This window comes from Leptonotus elevatus, chromosome 16 (assembly GCF_054856555.1).
Source record: "Leptonotus elevatus isolate MCC_2025b chromosome 16, RoL_Lele_1.0, whole genome shotgun sequence".
Lineage (NCBI taxonomy): Eukaryota > Metazoa > Chordata > Actinopteri > Syngnathiformes > Syngnathidae > Leptonotus > Leptonotus elevatus.
Window position 1 is genome coordinate 11,014,695 of NC_141254.1, and position 27,621 is coordinate 11,042,315.

Consider the following 27,621-nt stretch of genomic DNA (forward strand, 5'->3'; position numbering starts at 1 on the left):
GAGGGGGAAAGCATCGTATCCTCTTTTGTTTTGCTCAGCGGTTCGTCTGGTGTGGCAGCGGAGCGTCCGACGTCCTCGACCCCGCAAAGAGGTTGCGGTGCGCCGGCCTCGGGTCGCGACCTAAGACCGTTGTCGAGCTGGATCCAAGTCAGAGAAGATAGTTCACACTTGAACCGAGTAGCAAGCTCTATCAGTATGATGTGGTACAGTTGAACATCATTGCATAAATATAGCAATACCGTATAAATGAACCGCATTGTTTACGAAGCCATTTCACTTTTAACCTGAAATGTGATTACTTTTCCTAGACTGAACCGGAATACTTTTTCACATGGCACAGTGCAAGTAAAACGGCTACACAAGTAATCTTGAAACTGTACGTGCCATAAATGTGTTTTTATTGGACAGTTAGGGATGATTAAAAAAAAAAAATTAAAAAAAAAAGTCCCTAGAACTGTCTGTGTTCCCCCCACATTTGCACAGGTTCCATAGAAACATGCTCCTGTTGGTCTTGAAAGGCAGGTTAACCATATAAATAAAAATAAAAAAAGAGCCCAAAAGTCATGTAAATGTCCAGAGAACTATCCGCGTTCTCACCACATTTGCACAGGTCCTTGGAACAGTAAAAGAGTAAAAGTGTGAATGATCATAAATATATCATCAGAGGGTGACAAAGGTGCAAAATCTGCACCTGCAAAAATACTGTTCCTGTTTCTGATAACATTAAGAAATAATTATCCATTTATTAATGACAGGCTGTTGAAAAGATTAGTAGTATGTAAAGACAGGCCAATGATTTGCGGACACATGAATTGTTTTTACACATTTTCACAGTTAGATTAAAAATATATATAACGTGTGACTTTAACCCCAGAATGCAGAGTTGGCATTATTAAGTTGGGACAGCAGAAAAAAGTAAAAGACATGCCAGTGGCATGAGATAGCACCATCTGGTGGACAAATATGAGCAGTGCAAATGGATATTTTTGGAATTAAAAAAAATCTCAATCAATGGAACATTTTTCAGATTTTTTTTATGAGTAGCTTTGCCACTTAAAGCTTATTTAAGGCCAAGTGATGGCTAAGATGACTTTTAATTAAAAAATTTAAATGAGTTTTCTTCTTATTTTATTTTATATCACAAAAACATGGCATTTGTATCCAGGAGTGTTTGGACTTTTTATATCCACCAATCAAAAATTTGTATGATTCACTTTTTCAAAAGAAAGGAAAAAAAACCTTATGATCACAATGATGAAGTCACAATTGTCTGTGGTTAAACGTATATATTTGAATTTTCAATTGTAGCACCACTGGTTCGATCTTGAAAGTACTACACCACCACCCTGCAGGGTCTTCTTTAAGTCCTGGTAAATTAGCATGGAACTAAGATTTGACAAAAGGTTCCCCAAAAGTTCCTGAGGCCGGAATGTGTAATGAGTTACCAAATATGGTCCAAGGTGTTGCGTGTCATGTGACTGGGGTTTTATTGTCATTAATGAAGATTAAAAATGAAGATGTTGTTTACATACACTTACTGAAGGATGCTAAGTGGGCAGCGTGCGGCGTGTCATTACGAATGTACATCTACACACAAACGCACACGGAAGAGCAGTACATAAATAGGACTCGAGGCGAGGCGAGGCCGGGTCACGGTCTCCTCGGCGGAGATGAGAAGCATCCCTCTGCTCGTCCTCCCACTCGGTCTCTGGGAATGATGCGCAGCTCCGAGCCGTGCTTCAGGAACACGTTGCCTGCAAAGACGCGGAAGAAAAATGTGAGGACGGCACAGACACAGCGACAACGTGAAGGAAGAGTGCCACCTTTCAACGGGATTGTTGAGACAGCAGATTTGAATCATCTTTAAAATGTGACAAAACAGCACACCATTTTGTTATGTTTTATGAAAAAAAGTTTATTTTTCCATAAAGTAAAAATGATGTATTTTTTAAACAACTATTTTTTTGTATAAAATGTGACAGATATTTTACTTATATTTGCATAAAAATAACCAAATATCTTAACATTAATATATTTTTAAATTAAAAAAATGTATTAAGATATTACATATTTGTATTAACATAAATGCATTTTATTAGTATATTTTTTCTCATTAAAATAATTATTTTTTTTGTAAAATTGTTATTAAAATATTAAACACATTTTCCATTAAAATATTGCATTAGGATAATATCATTATTTTAAAATATTACTTACTGTGCATTACAATAAAATACTACATTCTTGTGTGGATATTTTTATTTAATCAAATAAAAACTATAATAATAATAATGTTATTTACAAAAAAACTACATTTATTTTAGTTAAAATGGATATATATTTTTAAATTCTACATATATTTTTTTAAATTCAAACATTTTTTTGTTGCACAAAAAATAATGTGGTAGAAAATATTGAACAAAAAATTATAAATTCACTTGTAAAAATATTGTCTTAAACCTTGCATGCACCTGATTTCAAATCTGGGTTCCTCTGTGAGTTTGCATGTTACATGAGCTTACTCCGGCTACTCATGCTTCCCTCCCACATTCCAAAAACATGCATGCTGAGTTCATTGAAGACTCATACGTCTTCTTTTCGTGTGTGAGCACTGTAGGGTATAATTGAAAAATGAATGCACATCAATGCTCACCTGCTGTCTGCGCAGGGTTGATTCCGATTCCATCTGCGAGGAGAAAATGTCATGTGTTAAATAAAACATGTCATGAAAATGAAGACAACGATTACAGACATAATGGCCAATACAGCTGTGATGCTGTCAGAACAACAACCAAAAATAAACGCTAACCTGGTAACACTCACTGTCAAGCAGCTACAATCACCCGCCACAATGCATTAAAAATGTTCTAAATATAAATAGGAATACTGAAGACCATAATGTATCCTACCTGGCATTTTCATTCAGTCATTTGTATGCTTCATTATTAAATAGAGGATGGGAAAAAAATAACTATCAATAAGAATGTAGTTGTGCCACCTAGTGGGTAATTGATAAATTACATTACAGACTGTATGTGTGACTCTGTTTCTGTCACTCTTCAATGATGGGTCGTGAATACCCAAAAACATTACATTGTGTAATATATAGAAAGTGTATTCCTGCCACGCATGTAGGGCTGAACAATTTTGAAAAATAATAAAGATAAACAAAGATGTCGATTTGAATTCGATTAATTGTTCAGCAGTACGCACGAGCAAAAAGGTTCAACGTCACGTCAGATGGGGACAATGCAAGAACTCACCATTGGTGATGATGGCGCTGGTGGCTGACGGCACTTTGAACTGCACAGACGGTCATGTGGAAATGACATGAAGACACATTTTCAAGACAGTGAACCTGCTTATTGCAATTCCAGACAAAGTATTATGGAAACATGAAACAAATATTACTGGATCTCAGTTGGGGATATTCTCTGAATCTTCTTTTAGTTTGTGAAACTGATTCCACCCATGTTTGTTTTTTTAAGCAGAAACTAAATTTGCCAGTTTGCTTTTTTGAAGAACAGTGGCTTGAGGGGTTGAAAGTTGTCTTACCTCCTCGGCGGCGAACTTTAAAACTGCTGTGAACGGGGTGCTCTCTGGGACACTTAATCTATTTAAAAAAAAACATTACAATACTGCATTTTATAAAGGCAAATGGATTGCTTTTCAAGTTGTATTTACATGGATCTTAGCATGGAAAATTGACTTTCATTGTTTGTAAGTGCCAAACCATGTGTCGAGAGCTCCTGCCTACACATCAAGTTTGAAAAGATTTTTGTTGTATATACTTAAGTTAGCATGTATCGGTACATTTACTGGTGGCTAGCATATGCTTGCACTAAAAGTCGTGCTGTAAGTGACGAGCTACTACTAATATGTACATTCAAACAACGTCCCGAGAGTAAAACAAGAAGAGAAATTGAACTAAAATATAGAAGATGAATCCTTTAAAGTCACATTTTGAATGGATTTTATTCGCAGTGTAAAGTACTCACACTTTGAACGGGAGCTTGGGGTCCGACGTCAGCGTGATTTTAAACGTGACTTTAGACCTGGACAAGTGCACAAAAATAGCACAGTCTTCACCTCAGTTTTAAACGCGTATTTTCTTAAATAATTAAATAGATTGTCAAAGGTAAAATAGTCGAAACTTACATTTTTCAGACGAGGCGACTCGACTTGTGAGCTGTTTACACACACCCGGAAGTTCGGAAGGACCCCTCCGTACACGTCATCGATTTAGGTTGATTTTGGGATAACATAACTATGCGCATTTGGTGTTTTACAATAATTAACTATTTTTAATATAATTTAAAATATTTTAATTAAACATTTTTTTACATGGATAATACAAGAAGGTGAGTTAGTTAAATTCTTATGAAACAGGCATTCTTTACGGCCTACTAATATTTACCTTAAATGGCAAAATGACGTTGACAACCACGCTTTAAAATTGTCTTGTGTATTTGTTTTTATATTTAAACGCAGATTTTTTTTGAGACACCTTTTATTTACTTTAATATATGTTTTAATTGTCATTATTATTTCTTTTTAGAAAAAATATACACAATATGAATAGAACTAGGAATATAATTTGTAACATATGTCATATATGCTATATTATACATATATGTGCGGATTAGTTATGTATTCTACAAACGATGGATTACTTAAACGAGCAGTGACGCTGAAGTTGGCTCTAGCGTTGCGCTCCCTTCTATCAGCCTATATTATCAAACCTAAACAGCAATGGCATTTTCTGGCCTGAAGATGGCAGTGTTTTCAGTTTTGCATTGGTGAAGACGCTGGTTTCCTCGTTGCCTAGAGTCTTTAAAAAACAAACACTTATTTTAACCTGCTCTCATTTCCACAAAATTAAAATGGTATGGAGTTTCTCGCCTGCTTCACACTCAACGCTACTGAGTTTTTACATATTTAATTATTCAATGAATGTAGAAGCAAACATACACAACTAAAAATACATGCATACAATCTATGTACAAGTTATCATTATAACATATCACAGATTTTTGTAGACATTTGAAGATTCTCCACTTATGCTCTGCTTTCCAGCATTTTTTTTTCAAGGCCTTGACCATCATAGTGCTCCTCTCAATGGTGTACCATCGCCAGCGTAGGAACGGAACTCGTCCATAACCCGAGGACTCCCTGTATAGATAACTAACATGTTGTACTTTCTATCATTTGACAGTGTTTTTGGTAGCAAAAAAAAACAAGGTATCCCACCTTTTTCCTCTTTTGCATATGTTCAAGGGTCTCAGGAAGCGGTTGCCCAAAACTCTCTGGTAGGAAAAGCGTGGCCAGGACAGAAAGTATGGCCACAGTGCCCAAGGTGATATATGGCAGATACTTGAAGTAGACGTCTGTGCCGTACCGATACAAAAGTGGTGGCAGAGTCATAGGCAAAATGTTAAAATGAAAGTTTAGATAACCCCAACACCCTTTAAAAAAAAAAAGTGCTTACTCAGCTGTATGACAAAGGGCGCAATGCAGCTTCCCGTTCGTGACACCATGACGCAGGTCCCGGATGCTGTGTTCCGCAGGCCCGTCGGGTACAGCTCAGCCGTGAAAGCGAACAGCAGCGACGTTCCAGCCGTGGCGCCAAACTTACTCAACATCTCCAAGGCCACGGCCAGACCCAGGATGCCTGAGGTTGAAGGACAACAACAACATCAATACTGGTTTTGAACTACAATATGGCTGAGCTCAACTCTTTGGCTTTGGCGTGACACTCACTGCGAGGTACCAGCTGGATGGAGAAAAGCCCCAGGCCCACGATGAGGAAGACGACCACCACGGCGAAGCGTCGCGGCAGGTATCGGATGGCCAGGTTGCAGCTCATGTACGCCGGCACCTCCACCACAGCGGACAGGAAGCAGCTGATGTACGGATCCGCGTGGAGCTGCGACGTGTTGAGGGACAGGCCGAAGTAGCAGATGCTCAACGCGAACCTGCCAACAACTCGTATCCGTCAACACGTGATCGTACCTTTTTGATGGGTGTGAACTCACCACACCCAGCAGAGAAGGATGGTCGTAATAGCGATGCTTCTTTTCTTCACCAGGTCCAAAACAGTGTAGCGCTCCACTTGTATCTCATCTGCCTACAATGTACAATGATTGATAGCATTCAGATAACCACTATGCTAACAAGCATGTGTTCCACACTCCGTTTTATGTTCTTTTTTTATCTGTTCTCCTTCTTGGTGTGTGATGCTAGCAACCTTCCTAGAAACTGCCGGGTTTTTAGCCTGAATGGCCCTTAGCAACTCTCCAATCTGCCGTTAGCATTGTTGGATTATTAACATTGTTTTTCTGTTTCAATTTATATTTTCAAAAGTGTTTTTGATTTTAGTTAGATATGTTACAACTGTTCCCCATATGTTAGTTTATCTATAGTCTTTATTCTCTTCCCTGTCATAGTAAGGTTTCTGATTTAATCTAAATGAGAGGTGTCTGACCAAAAGGCCGATAGTCTTTGTTCTCTTCCCTGAGGAAGTAAGGTGTCTGATTTAATCTAAATAAGAGGTGTCTGACCAAAAGGCCGCCTGCGTGAATTTCTGGTGCCAGGAGGCTCCAGGAGCCAATTGTTTACCCACATTTGTTGTGGACTAAAATAACTGAATGGAAGATAACCTAATTGTATTTCACTCTGCTGACAGGACAAGATGAAAAGGGGGTGGGGGGGGGCACAATCTCTTCCTCAAAGGCTGTACTCTGTGTGGGGTTTTATGGGGGGGGGCTAGCAGGAAGTGTCACATGGGGGGCTATGCCTGGAGGGGCAAAAGGTACTTCTTTGTCAATGAAGGGGGTGGGAACGTTTTCAGTATAAATGTATGCATGTACTTTGAGAAGGACACATTGTGGGTCAAATGCTATGATTGAGCAGGCCCTGATGTCTTTCAGACTCTGAAATAAAAGCTAGCAAACTTGTTCACATATTTCAACTTTGAATTTTATTTGAACACGCAGAAATCAAGGACTGATTTCCAACAGCATCATTAGCTTTAGCGCAATTGTTTTGTTGTTATTGTTTTTTGTGCTCTTATCTACTCACTCTGCTAGCGCTTAGCCTGGTTAGCTCCTAGCAACTTGTTGCTAGCATCTTTCAACTGCTCAACTGTTTCTTAACCCACCCCCAACACAGCACATGTGTTGATGTTGCTAATGAAGTGCCAGCGAGTGTATTAACATAAAAGTCCAACTTGCGTGCAAATTCGAATTGCCAAAGATTTTCTCTGGTGCAACCACTCGATTCATCTCAGCAGCTTTTTTCATAATGGCCTCAGCTTCCGTCACTCGGCCTTGAGACAGCAGCCACATGGGAGACTCTGGAAGGATCCTGGCACACACATGAATACACAAACACATGCAGAGGTGGGAATTTGTAATCGATTTTTCACGTGTCTATACAATACTGAAAATTGTGCTGATCCAACGCTCCGGCTAACTTAAAAAAAAACAATATGCCGTGTTGTATTCAAAATACAAGGATAAACTAGAAATGTAGTACAGCAGTGGCAACCTCCGAGCAGCCTGGCAAGGCATTAAGGCGGCATCCATGAATTATTAGATTGATAAGGGAAAACAACTTATTAGAGTAGAAGGAATTAATGACTGGGAATTGCCAGATGCACTTAACATATTTTTTTACTCGTTTCGAAACCGACTCCTCTGAAAAAGTCACCCTACTTATATCACTTCATGGGGACCATTTTCTTCGTTTTGACTATCATTGTGGGGACCACGTGTCCTTGTGGGGACATTTTGGTGGTCTCCATGAGTCCAAACCTCTTTTTGAGGGTCAAAACTTGGTTTTAGAGTTTAGGTTTGAATTGGGTTAGGGTTAGCGTAAGGCAGTCAGTTGTGATGGTTAAGGTTAGTGTAAGGGGCTAGGTGTGCGTGTGTGGTCTTGGTTTTGTTACAGAGTGGGGCCAACATTTCGGGATTTCACCGAGTTGTGGCGTCCACCCGTCCACGTGGGGCCGTTTTGCTGGGCCCCACAAGTTTAGACCTCTTTTTGAGGGTCAAAACTTGGTTTTAGAGTTTAGGTTTGAATTGGGTTATGGTTGAGGTTAGGGTAAGGAATAGGGGTAGGCAATCATTTTTGATGGTTGAGGTTAGGGGGAAGGGCTAGGAAATGCATTATGTCAATGAGATGGCCCCACAAAGATAGTAAAATAAACGTGTGTGTGTGTGTGCGTACCACCACAGGGGAATGTAGAAGAGGCCGGGCAGCCCAATGGCCAGCAGCAGAGTCTTCCAGCTCCGGAAAAAGTAGGCAAACAGCGGCAGCGTCATGTACCCGAAGGTGAAACCCAGACCCACGCCCATTGATGAGTAAATCACCCGAGCGTTGCCTGTCAGAATTTCCATGCCTGCGCCAGCAAAGACACGTTTTTTAAGTATGGAGTATTTTTTTCTTCGCCTTTTAGGATTTGCTTTATTTTCCATGAAACCAAACGTGCTTTGGTCTCCTTTCTTGTCATATACAAAATAATGAGAAAATTATTACACTTATGCTGTCTGTTTTTTTAAATGTTAAATGCAACAACTTTTTAGCATCAGAAAATGGTGCCAAAATGAAAGGAATATCCTCACTTGACTTGGAGAGACAAATCAATGTGCACGTTTCCAGCAGGTTACACTGATTAGATAGAAAAGTGCTATATAAATCCGATGCATTATTATTATTATTATTATTATTATTATTATTACGACTGTGAAAGCCTTCTCACAGACAGCTGCCTTACTGAATGCTGCTGCTCGAGTTCTGGAGAGAACCAGGAAAATATGACCATATTGCTCAGGTCTCTAATATCGCTCAGGGAATCGACTTCAAAACAGCTTGTCTTCAGTACAAGTTTCTTCATCCACAATAAAAAAATTTTTTACCCAGCACATAGCAGGAGATATAGTTTGAGATATTGCCAAGTCCGGTGCAGAAGAGAAGCATGCAGAACACCTCCCAGGACGGTGCAGCAATCTGCGCCACTGAGAACACAGCCTGAATGATGATGGTGGCGAACAGCACCGGCTTACGGCCAAATCTGTGAGAGAGAGGGGGGGGGGGTCCCAAACAGTCATCAGCTACCTATTTCCTGTGAATTCTTGATTCCAGGCTGGTACCTGTCAGCAAGCACTCCAGAAAAAAAGGATCCCACCAGGACCCCCAGGAAGAAAATGGTGGCGGTGAGGGGCTGCTTCCAACGCTGGTTGCACACCAAGTCAAACTGGAAGTACATAATTGACGGTGTCACTTTTGCTAAGTCTTTTTAACTCCCCCCTCGCCACTTTGATGGTGATAAGTAAGACTGGGCTATAATTCTTCACCTTGTTGTTTTTTTTTTATCACTAAACTCTATTTTATTTGAAGTATTAACCTTATAACGCCAAACGTATCATATTAAATACAAGACATTTTGAGCCCTCTGTTTCATGAGTGTAATATTTTTTTCCCCATTAAAACCCTGACGTACTGCATATGATCTGGACACATGCATTGCACGGATAATCCATTAAAGGGCAGTATCACCCATTTGATGGCTTTTCCAGCGACCTCGCAAGATCGCCCCAAATGAGAAAGGAGAGACGCCTATACTTATTAATAGTGGGGAATATTCTTTCTGATTTTTGGAAGTTGATTAAAAAAAAAAAGTATTCTATTTACAAAGAATCAGAATTTTCTCTCATATTTTTCATGGTTCAAGTTAACTTTTTATTTATTTATTTATTTTTTTTAATCGACCTGGGAGACCACGGTGGACTGGTAGACGTCGGTGCTATAGATCCAGCCGTCGGCGCAGTCCTCCTGCGCCAGGGTGCTCAGGTTGACGTCACGGCCTGGCAGCAGCCCGCCGGCCGAGAGGTTGCGGAGTACGTCCATCCGGTAGCGGCGGCAGGTGCTCGGCTGCAGCTCTCCGTCCACCACCTTGGAAGATAACACATGTGGATGTTTTGTGTGAATGAATGCTGAGAGACGAGCGTTCATGCAATACAGCTTGTCGTGAAAAATGGATAGTCTTACTTCATTTTTGTGTCAGAAAGAACATCGGGCAAAATGCTGTGAGATCAGGAGTCATGCTAACACAACTATAAGAATGTATACAATGTAAATGGAAAACTTTCATTATTTCCTGTACTTTGGTTAAACAAAGAATAAATACATCAAATCATATATTAGCCAGAGGTCAATATTTATGCACGTCAACGTCAACATTGTTATTGCCCCGAAGCTAAGTGTTATTTCATGCAAAGGCAAGCATTCATGTAACACAAATAGGAAAACTCCCAACTTAATTTTTATGTTAATGCTAAGAGAGCACCATTCATACGTGTTTACATAGGTAAAGGTAATTTTATGTTTTTTATAAAATGTAAAATACTCATCCATCCATTTTCTGAACACGTCACATTTTAGCAAAACATCTGCTAAGCTCCCTGAAATAAAAGGTTAATGTTGTGCGAATGTTGTAAGAAGAATCATATCAAGTAAAAAATGTACAGTATATTCCTTCCTACTTTTTTGTGTGTGGATGCTGAGATAAACATTCATGCATGCTGAGAGATGAATTTAAACTTTTACAATGTCCACCCAAAAGTGGATATTCCTTTTGCCTTTTTGTATAAATGCTGAGAGAGAGAGATAAGCATTCACTAAGGTTTTATTTGAACACCGTGAGGTGAACATTCATACCTTCAAATCATGCATCAAATAAATTCCTACTTTTTGAACGAATGCTGAGAAATAGGCATTCATTTGGTTGTAATGCGAAGGCTGAGAAATGAACATTGCTATTTGTTACAATAAATAAACAAATAAAGATTCCTTCCCATAGCACAGAGTGTTTCTTATTGTTTTGGACTTTATTTTTTTGTTGGTGTTTGTTTGTTTATGTTTTAGTGAATGCTGAGTGACAGATGACAACAAAAGCGTACCTCCAAAGGGACCGCAACATCCTGCCACTCCTGGCTGAGGTTAGCCTCGGGAATCCGGCATCGGTGCTGGGGCGTGTCAGTGACAAACACCAGCGAGAAGGAGCTTGTCCCGTTGGGCAAGGTTGTGGAACAGAGCAGGAAGAAAACCATCAGCTGGAAGCGACCCCACGTTCCCAGGAAGTCCACGCTGCCTTCGTAGCCCCGCATGGTCTGTGTCCGTCTGACTTCTTCGGGTGTAACAATCAAACGTCTTTATATCACTGAAATGGTGGACAGGCCTGGACAAGTAACTTATTTCTGGCAACCCATCTGGTAGATCCGCCCCCCCCCCCCCCCCCCGCAAACTTTGGACTTCCTTTGACATTTGTGTGACAGTTAAAAACATTCATTAAAGAGCAGAGCAAACAAAAAATGAAGAAAAGAAAAACAAACACATTTGAATTTATAATAAGATGTTTTATATTTGCATAACGTTTGAGATACAAAACAACCTGTGTAGAAAGACTAACACAAGGAAGGCCATTAGCATTAAATGATATGATATGACCAATTTACAATAAAAATTTGAGGACATGGGAAAATAATCTATAACCATTTTTTTTTAAACAATTGCATTTTTTTGAACATGTCTTGCCTTGCACTTATGTCATTTTCTGATATTTGACTAAATTGTTCATGTCATTTTTTAAAAAATGTTTTAAAGTGCAATTTCTGACACTTTAAAGTCATGCAATATAAATGTGGATTTTGACGTCATCATCATCATCATCATCGAAGGCAAAATAAATGAATGCTTGTGTGCCAAAATAATCATGATTCATCCCGTGACATTGAATCTGTGAACTTCTGTGCACACTTGCACACAATTAACACTAATGGCCTCAGGGAGTGTGAGTGTTCTCTCGCGTAAAAAATAAACATCCATCCAGCTATAAAAATAAACAAATGTATATACATCAGCTGCATTTATGGATAATTCCCCCAAATAAGTTACTTGACCAGGGACTATGCGGGACTATGAACGCAACATCCGGGACCTGCGTCATGGTGTCGCAAATAGGAAGCTGCTTTAAATGTTTTAAGTGTCTCAAAGACGTATTTATACGTTGTTTAAAAAAAAAATGCTAGAGCATACAGAAGACTTTGATGCAGCATTTCAACTGCAGAGAACGGTTGAGGACATGGTAGTTATTACAAAAACGGCCAGCAGGTGGCAGCAGAGCAAAAGAGATCAACCAAGGCTATGTTGAAAAAAGCTCATTTACCCACGGTTCTATACAGATTAGTGAATAATGATGAAACTTAGCTATATTCTAATGCTAATTGCTACAAAACGGAAACAGATAGAAATGTGCTTTTTTTCCCCGATGAAAGAAGAGACTCTAATCTTTCATGTTTTTATAGCAATAGAACACAATATTTTGTGGGCCTTGCAAAATCAGTCAAAATCCAGTAAAACAGCCGGGAGCGAAGGGTATTGCTTCAGTGAAAATTTGCATACACACGCAATGTGTACACGCATAACCCAATTTGGTTACCTGCAGCGTGACCTTTCTGTACAGTGGCAGTCGAAAAACCTCCAACTGCAAACCAACTGTGTTATCACACTGAGGATTTTACCGATAAATTGTAGAACTGAATTGTGTACATGTATGGTACGCATTATACATATATTTAGTTCTGGATGACAACTAGTATGTTTATTTCTACATCCAAAGAAGAATAAAAAGGTGTAAAAACACATTTAAATCTTGTTATAAAATAAAAATAAAATCCCAAATTCACTAATTATCAATAGTTGGAATGATTTCTATTAGGGACATTTTACACATTCACTGGACATCAATGGACTTCCTTTAGGTCTCTTCTTCTTTGGTGTGTGTGCTTTTGTAGATGCTTTTTTCGGCAGCACCTAGAGGAAAAAAAGAGAGTTACACCTTAAAAAATAAAATCAGCATTTGACCAAGAGTAGGCAAAGTACGGACTTGGGCAGCGTTCTTAAAACGTTCTTAATAATGTTAACGCTTATTCTTAAACAAGCGTTAACATTATTAAGATTTCTTGTAATATTTGCAGCATTCATTTATCAATTTGTTTTTCTCTAAAATTGTTTGATGAAAAATCTATGTATTTATGTATTTATTTATCTCCTCAAATAGTTGGTTAATTTGTGAATATAACAAATATTTGTAAAATTAATATTTTTTACATACATCCGTTTAACTATTTATAGAAATGCATTTTATTGTATGATTTATCAATTAGAAATAAATTTATTAAAACTGATTAAAAAAATAGTATTGTACATTTAATAGATATTAAAGTTGAAAAAAAATCTTATCTTTGAATGAGTTAAAAATATAATTAACATTTTATAAATGTATTTCCTTTAATTTATTTTTCATTCATTTCGAATTAAATAAAGGGCCAAATAGATTTTTTTGTTAAAAAAATTTGATGAAAATAAACAATTATACATAGACATTAGATTTGACAATTTTAAACATGTAATTTAGTAAATAATTGTTTAATTATGTACATTTATTCAGAATTTTAAAAAAATCTATGGGAATTAGCAGTTTTGATAAAATACTTTTTTAACATTACACATTTTAACTTTTGTTCATTTATTTTTTATTCATTCATTAACTCATTAAAGGCGAAGTCAAGTCAAATTTTCTTTTCTTTTCTTTTTCTTTTTTTACAACAATATGTTCAGGTTAATGGCCTGGCCCGTCTGCTGCTTAAAAAAATTTGTGGCCCTTGAGCACAAACGTTGGCGTTGACCCGACATGGATGGCGACGGGGAGGCCGGTCTCCCGGCGACCGCTCACCCGGGGAAGGGCTGCGTGTGATCGGGGGTTTCCGGCAGGGGCATTCCGTAGCTCTCGGGCAGCAGGAAGCTGAGCAACGCCGCTGTGGTGATCAAGACGCTCATCAGGATGTACGGCAGCGACACCGAATAGCTTCCTGTGGCAAATGAGGTAACGAATCGCCAGGCAGGACAAAAAGTTAGAGAGAGAGAGAGAGAGAGAGAGTGAGCAAGAGAGAGAGAGAGAGAGAGATTACAGCACACTCGCGCTGATTCTTACTCAGGTAGAGGATGTAGGGTGCGAGGATGCTGCCGATCCTGGAAGCCATGGAGCAGGCGCCCATGGCCGTGTTCCTCAGCACGGTTGGGTAGAGCTCAGCCGAGTATGCGTAGGTGTGGCTGAACGCCAGCGTCAGGCAGAACTTGCCCATCATCTCCAGAGTCACCGCCAACCAGTGCAGGTCTGCCGGCGGGGAGATAGCGTTCGTCACAATCTTGTTTTTGTTTGAAGCACAATTTAAAAAAACAACAAACTACTTTTAAGTCAAGTCGACTAAAGTTCTACTGCTAAACACTAAAGAATGGAAAAAGCTGGAAGCAAACTTTCTAATCAAAGAAGAGAGTACTTTTTCAAAGTATTTTGTGGGTCAAAATTTGGGATAGCCCGATTATCGGCCGATTATCAATCATCTGCCCTTTTAGGAATCTGAAGGCCGATGAAGCTGGTATCTTTTTCCACTTTATAAAAAAAAGATGCTGACACTGGGAACTCCCTAGACTTTTTATTTAAAAAAAGAAAAAGATTTAAAATGATGGTGAAATTTAGGAAAAATATTTACAGTAGGATTTTAGTTAGCTATTTACTTGCTTTTTTTTTTTTTTTTAGCTTATGCTGATGACCCTGGAAACTTCTTGCATTTTTTGTTATAATTTTTAAACAAAGATGTCAATTCTTTATATGTTTAAAATGAAAAGAAAAAGTATATTTTTTAAATTTTGACGCTAATATTTTCTCTTTTGCTGCAAATTAATTTCGGCTCGAAATATTGACTACTAATCGGTATCGATCTTGAAAAAAACATATTGGTCAATCACTAGTCAAAATGCTCAAAAATGTGACGACAATATTTTTTCCATATACTTTGTAGCCCTAAAGCTGACCCAGCAGTGGGTCCAAATGGGGCCCGAGTAAATGCTGGGTTATTTATACCCCAGTGCACCTGGTTGAGGATTTGATTCTGATAGGGAGCAAGGATTCAACCCAATCTGCCAAATAACAGTAATTAACCCATTTTAATAATAAGTAATTATTAACCAAAAATTTAGTGTGTAAGGATTTTTAGCCTGGCGGGGAGGGGGGGGGGGGGGGGGGGGTCCGTACCTGCCGGAAAGAGCTGGATGACCAGGAGGAAGAATCCCGAAGAGAAGAGACTACCGGCCATGGTGAGTCGACGAGGGCAGCGGCGAAACATGAGCCACGTGATGATGTAGGCCGGGATCTCCACCGCTCCCGACAGGAAACAGTTGAAGTAGGCGTCGCCGTGCAGGTTGGGCGTGTTGAGCGACAGGGCCAGGTAGGCGATGGCTATCGTGTTCCTGCGGAGAGGGGGATTGGACGCCGCTTCATTCACTGCTCGCAAAAAGTTTGGGATATTGGGCTTGCATTCATCCATCCTCTTCCGAGGGATACAGATTGGGCTTTCGGGTGAAATTTCACGATGGACTGAAAATGGTTCATAGGTTCCAGATCTGGATAGAGATATACCCTATTTAAATACTCTCTTGGTATATTTTAAAGCATTTATGGCTCTTACCGGTAATTTGTTTTAATGTCTTTGAACACACTTTTAAAAGAATGCAAACACATTTAAACACATTATACACCTTCTCCGAAGAGTCTGCCTTTCTAGGTAGATTCCAACTTTCTCTGTCAAATAACTTAATTCCGGTAAAAAAAAAAAAAGAGCAAAAATATGTGATTTTTTTCCTCACATTTAAAAAAAAAACAAATTAGTAAGATTCTGATGGTTTTCCACAAACAAATATTTATTATTATATTTATTCCAGTAAGACTTTATCACACAAAATTCCAGCTTTATCATTTATTTATTTTTAATTCTGTAAAAAAATATATATTTTATTCTTGTAAGGATAGCAACAATTTTCCTAAATCTATATCTTTCCTAGTGTGTCTTTCGAAGTCCTTGGTTGATTAGAACCAAATTTGTGTTCTGTTTTTGAGCCTCACAGCACCAGACAAGTCATTAGGTGTGTGCGTGCGTGCGCGTGCGTGCGTGTGCACAACTCACCAGACAAACCACAGCACAGCAGACATCCAGCGGATGTTGCGAGAGCGGAGTATGTCGCAGATGTTGTACGTCTTTTCTGAGCCACATTCTTTCTACAGAACAGTAAACATTGTCAATGAACGCTCATTTCAATAAGAGCACACATACTCAAACTCTTATTTAATACGGTACAACTAATATGGCATATGAGCATTAGTATTAACATCTTTATAATAGTAAATTAGTTTTTGCATCGACTCTCATTGGACTCTGCGAGTGGCGCTACACACGCAAAAATTAGGCTGAGGGTCGTAACATGTTGGGGGTCAGAGAGTGTACGTTTTGCCAGACATTCCAGTTCCAGCGGGCCCTCTGCCTCCCCTGCTGGCTTCCACTTATAAGCGCGCACACACGCGTGCGACAGCGTGTCAATTATTGTCGAGAGTTGGACATTGAGCAGTGAACCAGATAAGGAGGGCAAAAACAAACAACAAAAGCTCTTACAAGAGCAAAAACTTCTGCAGATATGGTGTCTTAATGGTTGATTGTGACATGCTGGGATTAAGTGCGTATGGACGGTATACACTGTAAAAGTACGTAAGAAAGAAAAGTCAGACTTTGTATGTATGTTATTGTATGTTCAAAATGGCCAATCTCACTAACATCGTCATCAACAGAAAGTCAGTCCTAAAAATATCGACTTAGAGTTGTTGATTTTCAAATGTTCATTGTAGGTTGTTTTTTTTTGTAAAAATCCAACTGAAATTTTTTATTACCGAAAAAAACAATATTTTTCTCAAGAATTACGACATGATTTCCTGAAAGACAAACATTTTTCTCAGATGATTTTTAAAATTTTATTGGAAATTCTAGTTTCCGGTTACAGTCTTAGTTTTTGAGAAAATGTCTACTATTATCCTACCAAAAAAAAGATTTTATTTTCCTAAAAATTAGGAACAAAAAAATTCACAGAGGATATTGATTTCTTTGGCAAAAAATATGGCATTATTGTTTATATAAAAGCTTTTCTTTTAAATATAAAAAACTGATAATAAAAAAAAGACCATTCTTGTAAAGTTAGGGCCTTTTTGGTAAAATGCTGTGCTTTTTCTAAAAAACAAACAAAAAAAAACCCAAATTTAATCATACTATTTTTCTCAAAAATCTCCATTTCATTTCTGAAAATTCTGACTTTTTCTCTGAAGATTATACCACAAAAAAATTTGATATAAATATGATTTAAATCCTGTGAGTTACAACTAATATAAACCACTGATCCTCAAGATAAGCGTTTGAAAATCAATAACTCTACATTGATCATTTGAGCACTAATTTCCTCTTCCCGACGGTTGTTCAGCATTGTCGTGCACAGACAGACATTAACCTGCAAGGGAGTGAAGATTTCTGTCGCCGCCTCTACTTTGTTCCTCTTGGCGGCGCGTCTCACAATGGCCTCGGCCTCGGCGATCCTTCCTTGGGACAATAGCCAACGAGGAGACTCGGGGATTGACCTGCGAGGTAACAAGAGCTTCAAAGAATTGGGCGGCTAAATCGGCATCAGGATATGAAATCGCACCAGAACCTACCACCAGAGAGTTAAGAGGAGGAAGCCGGGCGTGCTGATGCCCAGCAGCAGCATCCTCCAATCTCGCAGGAAGTAGGCGTGGAGTGGCAGCAGCATGTAGCCCAAAGCGAAGAATAAACACGCGCCCGCCGTGGTGAAGAACTGCCGCACTTTAGGACTGAGGAGTTCCGTACCTGGAAGACAAACCTGTCACCTCACTCATTGGTAAAAGTGCTGGGTTTAAGAAATATAATAATCGATATCAAATCGATATTACTTTTCGAGCCTGATATCAATTCATAAAACCATGAATTTAGTATTTTAATATCTTTTTCCCATAATTTCTTTTTTTTTGCATCTTACTGTTTTTTTTAATTTTATTTACTGTTCACATGAATTAAAAACATTTTTTTTACATTTGTGAAAGACTTGACACGTTGCACTTTTAAGACAATTGTGAATCTTTTTAATTTATATTTACAATTATTGAATTAGATTTGTGAAAATATTTTTATCTCATCCTTGCTGATGTCAACGGTTGTGTAACGCGGAAAGTGATTATAACACGTTACTTCCATTAACTCATTCACTGCCAGCCCACTTCAAATGGATCTTTGACGTCTATAGTCGTCAATGGCAGTGAATGAGTTAAAAGGAACCCCGACTGTAATGACAAGTTTGCTCTATATTATTTATTTGGTTGTTACTAACATAACGATTTATTTTTCAAAAATCATTTCCAGTTTAATACATTCTGTAGGAACTTTGTTTGGACGTACGCCGCCATTGTTATTTACGTCGCAACGCATTCAGTGCGTAGTGATGTGAATGGCGGCAGGCTGTGAAACGCCTATAAAGAAAGCAAGGTAAGCGTTCCTACAGAAACGGTCAAAACTCTTGAATGCGCTTGGTGAACAACGAGAGCACGGCGTGGGGGAGGGTGACTCTCCCGATCGAATGTTGTTTCTTTAGGAACGCTACGAGGCTTAACTTGCTTTCTTTATAGACGTTTCACATTGCTCGGCAGAGAGCCATCCGCCATTCTACGTCACTATGCACTGTTATAACAATAAATATAAATAACAATGGCGGTGTACATCCAAATAAAGTTTCTACCAAACGTATGAAACTGGAAATTATTTTTGAAAAATACATCTCATAGTTATGTTAGTAACAACCAAATAAATAATATAGAGAAAACTTGTCATTACAGTTGGGGTTCCTTTTAATAAGCTTTACTAAATCATTTAACCACTTACTGCCTCCGCCGCAAAATTTAATTTGGAATGTTTGTGGAGTTTATTTTTATTATTATCACGTCCTTGATATTTAAGAAGAATTGATGTTCCATAATTAATCAATATCAGATTGTAGTGAAGTGTACCGAATCGGGAATAATCGAATCGAATTGAACTCTTCGAAATCTAATCGATTCAGGAAATCAGAATTGATACCAAGCCCTATTTTTTCCAGGTAAAAAGTCAGAATCTTACAAGAAGAGTAAGTCACATATACACCATGTGTGCAAGTGTGTCCTTAAGACTATATTTCGGAGATTACAACTTCTTACTAAAGAAACTTTTGGGGGGAAAAACTGTTCAGGATTTCCTGAGCGTTCGTTTGTGACACGTACCAAGCACGAAGGCGGACAGGTAGTTGGAGATGTGCGACATGCCGCCGATGAAGTACAGGATGGAGAAAGCCATCCAGGAGTGAGTAAAGACCTGGAGGAAAGTGCACAACGTCTGGCTGGCGAGGGTGACAAACATCACGATCTTCCTGCCAAACCTGAACAAGGCATAGAGTAAGATCAATCAACCGGTAGCTACGTGGCGCAAAATGGAGGAAAGTTTTTTTTAAGTGATTTAAAAATGTATAGCAGCAATACAATCTAGGGATTTTTTTCAATAACAGTCACTTATAGCTACCGGCAATCAATGGGTAAAATTCATGAAATTACAATGAAGCAATTCAGAGAATACGGTGCATGTGCATCAACCTGTCAGAGAGCTGGCCAGACAGGAAGGATCCGACGAGGAAGCCGCAAAAGTAGAGCGACGTCGTCAGAGGCTTCTTCCACTGCTGCCCACACACAAGATCCCACTGCGACACAGACGCGCACACGCAGGACCGAAAATACACCCAAAAATTCAACGCAATACAAATTCAAGTTGACACAACCCCCTTTTCACAACAATGCGCCTGAAAAACGGTTAAACTTTGACGCCATTCTTCAGCCACATTAGGTTGAGTATATGTGAAGGCTTTGTCAAACCTAATCAACCACCGGTCTTCAAAATGGGGCTCATTTGGGCGAATTCCACAGTAGGAATTCTTGTTATGGCTTAATTGGGCTTGTTATGAATTCTCTAGAAGGACTTTGCCTCAAAATGGCTGCTTCAGTCAAAAAATGGTGGACTTTGTGTCCAGTTTTGGGCATGAATCCTGCAGACTGTTTTGGTCAATTGTACTTCATTTTTATAGCGCTTTTCCACCTAAGTTACAAGGCGCTCAAAGCGCTTTACATTTGCCTACTAATCCACCTACTACATCAGGAGCAACTCAGGGTTCAGTATCTTGCTCAAGGACACTTCGACGGAGTCACAATAGCATGGGATCAAACCCACAACCTCTGAGTTAGGAGACCACCCCTTTACCAGTAATCCACGCAGCCCCTAGTACACTACGATACACAAGCCAACCCAATTTGATGACAACTGGCGAAACCGATTTAGGGGGCTGATTTTTTTTTTTTTCAAACTTTCCCAAGATCCACAGTGATCCTTTTGCGTTTTATGGCAACTCCTGGAATTCAGACTAAAATGGCTGCTTCAGACCAAAAACCCATTCAATTTCAGGTATGGGTCCCTGAGATTATTGTATGTGTCGTATTATGATAGACTATTCCAAGAAAATTTCATATCAATATCAGTCAAACTAGGAGGCACATTTTTGTAAATCTTTTTTTGCATGTTACGACCACCACACTGCTGATTCATTCAAGGCTTGATGAATCAGCATTTTGGGCGAGTAAAAGGTGTCACTCGTATTAGTTACAGCTAGAATTAATTTTCCAATAAAGCCTCAAATTGGACTAATTCCGTATTTTCTTTGCATTCAGTTATGATCAAAGAGTCCAACGAATTTCATGTTGATCAGTGAACCTGCTGTCGATTTTCACCAATGCAAGCCCCACAATTTGCCCCAAATTAGATGCTTCAAACCAAAATGGCTAACTTCCTGTTGAATTTCTAGGGTTAGACCCTGAGACTTTTTCATGCATCCTGACATGTATACTCAATTATGGAGGACAAAAACTGCCAAAATTAAAAAAAAATTAACAAAAAGTGAAAATAAAAATGGATATAAAAATAGAATTCAAAAATGAAATCCCCAAAAAGTCCAGCAATAGACGACTATCTGGTCAACTGTCACCTCAACTTGTTGTCGAGCAACTCAAGTCGCAAGTTGTGGGGACAGTGGACAAGATAGTCGTCCATTGCTGGAGTTCTACAATGCAAGGCGGCGTGACTTCCTTGTTCGCCGAGCTGCTCACTCGACCATTGAAAGGCAGTTTCCAACGGCGGAGTCCAACCCAAGACACGCTTAGGACCGCCCCCTCATTTGAATAACATTTCATCCTGGCAGTATGGCCCAAAACTGCCTGAATTAACATATCAATGACTAAATCAATCAATAAATAAATAAATGACTAAAAGTGAAAATAAAAATATAATTCAAAAATTAAATACAAATGTATATATATATAAATATAAAATACATTTTTTAATATCAGTTTTTATTTTCACTTTTAGTCATTTGTTTATTTATTTTGAATTTGGGCAGTTTTGGTCCGCCATACTCAATTTCTTATCAATCAGTAAGACTTGTGTCGGACCTAATATTCCCCGAATTGATTAATGAATGAGTTTTGAGGGATTCCAAGGACCTCAAAATGTGACTAACCTCAGACACAATGGTGGAGGTGTAGATGCTGCGGTCGTACTCCCACCCGTCCAGGCAGCCCTCTCGGGGCACGGCGGTCAGGTTGACCTCGGAGGGCAGCAAGCCCGCCTCTGAGTAAGCCCGCAGAGTGTCCAAACGGTACCGGGAGCACTCTGCGGGCCGCCCGTCCTCCTCGAGTGGGATGCTGGCGTTGCGCCACTCTTCTGTCAGGTTTAGCCCATGCGCGGGTACCAGGCAGTGGTGGGCCGGTGTGTCGGCCACAAAGACCACCACCAGACTGCCGTAACCGTTGGGGATCATGGTGATGCAGAGCAGCAGGGAGAGGCGACGTTGGAAGGGCCCCCAGTCCCCCAAGAACTCCGTGTCGGCCTCGTAGTCATTCACGCTGTCCATGCTGTACGCTGGCGGCTGATTCTGGAGTGGAGTTTTCTTTTTTTGTTAGGACTGGTCCACTCAAGTGAAACCATCCCACCACCCTCACACATACTCTCCTGCGCACACGCACACAAAAGCACAACATTAACTCAAGTCCACCTTTAACTAGTAGATGTTTCATGTCGGTACTGAAATGCAACATGAGGAAAAGACTTAAGAAAACGTTGCAACCAAACCCAGTTTATTTTGGCAACATAATATTTGGCATACCACGTCAGTCAAGAGTAGACCCATATACTGATTTTGTTGAGATCTATGCAAGAAATATCAGCCCCAAGCCAGATTCTCTCTGGAACATTACATTTGGCAGACAAGCTATCTATCATGATTTGACCTACAAAAAAAATCTCATTTTTTTTTCTTTCATTTAAATAATTTTCAGGGCTATTTGGGCCATTCCAGGTGGTTCTTTAGAGACAAACCATCCAAAAGATTTTGCCATAATGCTCTCAAATTTCCACCACATATACGAGACATATGCTTGGTGCTGAGTTTTCGTCAATGCATGAGTATATTGGTAAAGTTGGATAACTTGCCGTCAAACAGGGAACTCTTAATAACTCATTGTCAATGTCAGAAACAGTTTTACTGAGCAACTTGAAATTTGGTAGACATTTATCATTTCAAGGCATAACATAAAGAGATTGAAGTAGACTCTTCATTTGACCAATAGTTGGCTTATAATTGTATATCGTCGCTGCTATGTGAAAAACACTTGTGTCCATTTTCTTTCTTCCTTTTTTAAATTTTTTAAGTTTTTAGGATGTCTGCATTCAGTTTTACCCCAAAAACCTAAAAAAAAATATGGACCTAAGTGTTTTTCACATAGCAGTGACGATATATTTATTTGCTATACCATGGGATCATCTATGTTTGAAAACAGTCGTTTGTGACCTGGGTCAAGTGCGGCTTAATAAGTAAATCTCTTCATTGCCAATTTGCCACTTCCTGTGCCAAAACTGAGTGTCTTTTGATGACGCAAAGTCATTTCTGCCGAAGGTGTTTATTATATGAGCATATGCAAGCGCAATGTCACTCGGTACAGCGCAGATTTCCGCCCTGGTGAAATTGTTAACCAAAGTGTTGTTAGCTCGCTGGCTTCTTCCTTGTTCATGAGGATGATGAACAGGTTTGAGGAAATGATTGTGTGTTTTTATTTTAAATGTGACCTACGTTTTACATTAGCACTGCTCCATGTTAACAATTAAGCATAAACTCTCCTGAACTTTGAAATGGCGTTTTTCCGCTGAGCGTAGCCTTACAACAGTTCTTTTGGGTGCTTGAAAGCTACTTAGCACCATTCAGAGTACAAGCACGTGCACGTCTAAAGAGTATTTAAAAGTGTGGAATGTTGTTTGGAGCAAACATTCACACTCTGCTGTGCAAGTGGCCGCGGTGGTGGGACGGGGTTAACGTAGATGGACTGGGTCATTTTTTTAAAAAGCGTTTGATCATATCCGAGTACATCAAATCAGCCGGTCGAGGGGATGTGTCTGGATAAATCATTTACTCTTCTCTTCCTATGAGTCCTGATTGTTTTCCCCAGACGAGAGCGGGTTCGTCTTGAAAGGGGGGTTTTAATGCTCTGCTGGGGCTGAGAGGATTCACTGGCCCACTCAGGGTCCTGCTCAGTGATTGAGAGTCACCACAGCACACGCACCATCCAACATGGGCGACTATAACGAAGACACAGCCTTCCTGGGCCAGACCGGACCTTACTTTTGGATTACTTTCATGCTTCTCAACACCATGTTCATCTCGACCGGATTCAACGGGCTTTACATCGTCTTCGTTGGGGCGGCCCCCGAGCACCGCTGCCTCGTGCCAGAGGTCAATCTCACGGCAGCGTGGCAGGACGCCATCATTCCCATCACTGAGACAGACGGTCGTGAGGTACGCAGCCAGTGTCGGCGCTACAAGCTGGACGTGGTCCGGAACCTCTCAGCAGAGGGATATGCTCCGGGGACGGACGTAAACCTCACGGGCCTGGAGCAGGAGAACTGCTTGGACGGCTGGAGTTACAGCAAAGACATATACCAGGCTAACATTGTCACTGAGGTCAGAATGCCTATCACATGACAACAATGTAAAATGTTCGTTTAGAATTTATTGCACGTGTCTTTGCAGTGGGACTTGGTCTGTGACAACCAGTGGAAAGTTCCTTTTGCTTCCTCTACTCTGTTTGTCGGATATCTCCTGGGATCGCTGATCTCAGGCCAGCTTTCTGACAGGTACTTCATCCCCAATGATCAGCTCAGCTTCTTTCTCTCTTTTTTTTTTTTTTTAATAATGCAGGGATAGGAATGCAGATATTGTGAGCATTGTGCATGTGGTGGCCCGGGCCTGTTGCATTCATTCAACAAGACAGCGCCATCTGCTGTTGGTGTACACTATCGATAACATTTGTCTTGCAATGTTTCAATTACATCGACTGAGGATGAGCTAACAGTGACTAAGTACTTTATCTTGGAGATTGCTGGAGGCGTCCCTTTTCATTCTCAATGCTATTCTTTGACAGCTGTAAAACCCCCTATAGTGTAACCTTAACCCCCCCCAGCTGCCCTTTTCCCCACCATGTGAGGCAAAGGCAACACGCCGGAGTTGTGGCCAGCTGCAGGGTCAGAGAGTGTGACATAAGGGTGCAAACAGCAGGCAGCCTGAGTTTTAGAACTTTTGCGAATTTAAGTAACAAGAAAGAAGCACACTTGGCAAATATTCTTCCAAACCATCGTTCATTTGATCCCCAACACTCAACACTCCCAACTATTAGTAGTTAGAGTCTAGCAAAAAATATCTGGCGAAGACAAAGCTTTAAAGTGAAACCGGAAATATGAGCAGTAGTAGCTTCATCTGTAAATAACTTGTCTGTATGTAAAAAGCTATAAGAACTTGGATCAAAGGATTTGACTTGTATCATGGCAAGTGGTTTAATATTCACATTATATGAGAAATCTGTAGTTGTCGTACATTTTTGGTAAGCCTTGACATCAAGGGACAAAACCCCAAGTTTCCATCATTATTCTCTCTTTAGGTTTGGAAGAAAGAAGATCGTTTTCATCTCTCTAGGAGCTCAGTGCATCTCGGTCCTGTTGCAGTCCTTTTCCCTGTCGTGGAGGATGTTCTGCATCATGTACGTGTTTGTCGGAGCCTCGCAGGTTTCCCTCTACATCTCTGCCTTCGTGCTAGGTACGGTCTCGTTTATCCCGCCTCGTGTCTGTCCTGAGTCGGCGTCTCTTCTTATTCATCCTGGACAGGAACAGAGGTGTTGAGCAAGACACTTCGTGTGATCTTCACAACACTCGGGGCGTTCCTCTTCTACGGCATCGGCTACATGATTCTTCCATGGATTGCATACAGCATCAGGGAGTGGAGAACCCTCCTTGCCGTTCTATCAACTACCTCTGTGGTCTACATCCCTCTGTGGTGGTACGCTAGCCAAGTTCCCCAAGAAGCTACCGGGATTTAAAGTCATAACTCTTAATTGTGTGCATGCAGGTTCATCCCAGAGTCTCCCCGGTGGCTTATCACTCAGGGTAGAGTGGCGGAAGCCGAAACCATTGTAAGAGAAGCCGCCCGGAAGAACAAAGTCGAGGCACCGCTCGTTATCTTCAGAGGATATGAGGTGAAGTATCCGTGTGGCACTTTACAAGTAGCTTTCATACTAACTTTCCGCAGAGACGTAACAGCATAGCAAAGATGGCGACAAATACAGTTTACACAAAAGACAGAGTAGGAAGGGTCAAACTGGGTCATGGCTTTTCCATGGTTCCTTTTTCTCACAGCTGATGCCCCGCCTCTGAAAAGACAGGAAATTCACAGGTCCATTTCAATAACCAATGTTGGTAACGTTCAGAACGTTGGCTTTGAAAAGAAGCGTTGACAATGTATTTTGGTCCTCATTGCATTTTCAGTCGCTGCCTCCGAGCAAGACGTACACCATGCTTGACGTCCTGAGATCCAAGAACGTAAGATGCATCACAATGATGTGTCTCGTTCTGTGGTGAGCACGATCAACAATGGACTGAGAACTTCAACAGCTTAATGCTTGCTGCTGAATTTTCCGTCTTATCCCAACCAGGATGGCCATCAATGTGGGCTATTTTGGTTTATCCCTGAACACATCCAACCTCAGTGGAAACCCCTTCATGAACTGCTTCCTGTCGGCGACTATTGAGGTACCCGCCTACGTTGTGTCCACGTGGCTCCTGAAGAGATGTCCCAGAAGGGCTTTACTGTCCACCTTTCTGGTCATCGGTGGAGGAGTCCTGCTGCTCATCCAGTTCATTCCGGCAAGTAAGTCTTGGGCGTAGTGCACACAAGCACTATGCCAAAATCTTTCAAGTCTGTGTGAAGCGAATACACAGATTTGGTTCTAAATGTATGACACGGCAGGAAGCATGTGCTCAAATGTCTCATGAAGTGTGAGCCGCAGGCTGACTAGCATGTGTTGCTGGGTTTAGCTGAGCTCTAGTTAGCTCGAGAGTTAGCTAGTGGATAACATGAGGATCCGGTGGGATATATTCTAGCCACCAAAGGCTTTAATCGCATATATTTTCACGCCTCAGACATATCGGGATGTTTACATGTAAGAAAGATGTTTGGCATTCAACAGTTACCAGTGGGTTCAGCAAACAACAGCGATATTTTCTTCAAATTTGACAGGGTTGGTAAGTGTGCTAAAAACACTCTTCTCTAGGGTCTGTCAAACTTATAAGACATTCATTTTCAATTTACAGGGACTTTAAGAGGTGTGTTCCATTTATTAATAAGACGTTTTGAATTATTGTGTTTCCAACTTAATGGTAAAAGTTTGGGGGATTTTGGGTCGCTCTCTCTCCCAGGTCTTCAGTATGTGGCCTTAGCTCTGGAAATGACCGGAAAGTTTGGCTTCACCATGGCCTTTGGTATAGTCTACATCTACACAGCGGAGATATACCCCACCGTGCTCAGGAACCTTGGCATGGGAATATGCTCGTCGGCCGCTCGCATCGGAAGCATCACAGCTCCCTATGTCATCTATTTAGGCTTGTCACATTATCATGCTCCCGTATTTTATCGCACTTGTCGTGTTTTTTTTTTTTAAAACACATTTTGCATTTTCCATTTGCAGGCACTTACAACAAGGCTCTGCCATACATTCTCATGGGAAGTCTCACCATAGGCTCCTGTGTGGTCAACATCTTCCTTCCAGAGACCTTGAACAGAGACCTTCCGGAAACTCTGGAACAGATGCAGAAATGGCAAGGGTATGGCTAATTTGCTCTAAAGATTTACAACATAATATAAGAAACAAACAGACAGAGAGTATGCAGTGCATCTGTTCTGTGTTGTGACCACCCTAACAGTGTTGTCTCTCTAGGTTTTGCTGTGGAACAAAAAAAAAGAACTGCCGGTATGCGGAAAACGGAGGAAGCGGAAACCTGCACAAACAAAATGAAGCCAAAAGTGACCTGCAAAGTCTTACTCTGTAGCTTCCCACATAGCACTGATTAAATTTTGTGTGTCAAAGATCTGAGTTTTCCTTTTCTTTTTTTCTTTTTTTACTTGAAATCTTAGAATTTTTGAATTGGTTGATGGCTGCTGATTTGCATTTTG

General features: G+C 40.2%; 3 protein-coding genes and 1 pseudogene across 5 annotated transcripts; 1 reads left to right on the forward strand and 3 right to left on the reverse strand.

Moving 5' to 3' along the window:
- Positions 1 to 1,463: 1,463 nt before the first annotated feature.
- ufm1 (ubiquitin-fold modifier 1) lies at positions 1,464 to 4,224 on the reverse strand. Its single transcript, XM_086098762.1, has 6 exons — positions 4,159 to 4,224; positions 3,999 to 4,055; positions 3,556 to 3,613; positions 3,264 to 3,303; positions 2,654 to 2,686; positions 1,464 to 1,754 (listed from the first exon to the last, which is right to left on the reverse strand). Coding segments are annotated over exons 1-6 (294 nt in total). The 5' UTR covers positions 4,161 to 4,224; the 3' UTR covers positions 1,464 to 1,650.
- Positions 4,225 to 4,923: 699 nt separating this feature from the next.
- Positions 4,924 to 11,256, reverse strand: LOC147160712 (solute carrier family 22 member 4-like). 2 transcript variants are annotated; one of them, XM_086098465.1, is made up of 11 exons: positions 10,962 to 11,256; positions 9,772 to 9,954; positions 9,153 to 9,256; positions 8,919 to 9,073; positions 8,230 to 8,401; positions 7,229 to 7,365; positions 6,036 to 6,123; positions 5,761 to 5,975; positions 5,489 to 5,671; positions 5,251 to 5,387; positions 4,924 to 5,172 (listed from the first exon to the last, which is right to left on the reverse strand). In XM_086098465.1, exons 1-11 carry the CDS (start codon positions 11,166 to 11,168, stop codon positions 5,116 to 5,118), a joined length of 1,638 nt encoding a protein of 545 aa, XP_085954591.1. In that variant the 5' UTR covers positions 11,169 to 11,256; the 3' UTR covers positions 4,924 to 5,115. The 2 variants fall into 2 exon arrangements, with proteins under 2 accessions (XP_085954591.1, XP_085954590.1); XM_086098464.1 differs by having other exon boundaries at positions 4,924 to 5,184.
- Positions 11,257 to 11,463: 207 nt separating this feature from the next.
- On the reverse strand, positions 11,464 to 27,205 carry LOC147160713 (organic cation/carnitine transporter 2-like; annotated as a pseudogene). The gene is made up of 11 exons (XR_015097400.1): positions 27,183 to 27,205; positions 21,592 to 22,082; positions 19,625 to 19,728; positions 19,259 to 19,413; positions 17,648 to 17,819; positions 17,446 to 17,572; positions 16,083 to 16,174; positions 15,155 to 15,369; positions 14,054 to 14,236; positions 13,796 to 13,931; positions 11,464 to 12,873 (listed from the first exon to the last, which is right to left on the reverse strand). The product of XR_015097400.1 is annotated as an organic cation/carnitine transporter 2-like (transcript).
- Positions 23,449 to 27,616, forward strand: slc22a5 (solute carrier family 22 member 5). The gene is made up of 10 exons (XM_086098638.1): positions 23,449 to 24,084; positions 24,154 to 24,257; positions 25,058 to 25,212; positions 25,281 to 25,452; positions 25,522 to 25,648; positions 25,938 to 26,026; positions 26,105 to 26,319; positions 26,868 to 27,050; positions 27,137 to 27,272; positions 27,386 to 27,616. The coding sequence occupies exons 1-10, from the start codon at positions 23,695 to 23,697 to the stop codon at positions 27,495 to 27,497; spliced, it is 1,683 nt and encodes a 560-aa protein (XP_085954764.1). The 5' UTR covers positions 23,449 to 23,694; the 3' UTR covers positions 27,498 to 27,616.
- Positions 27,617 to 27,621: the final 5 nt, after the last annotated feature.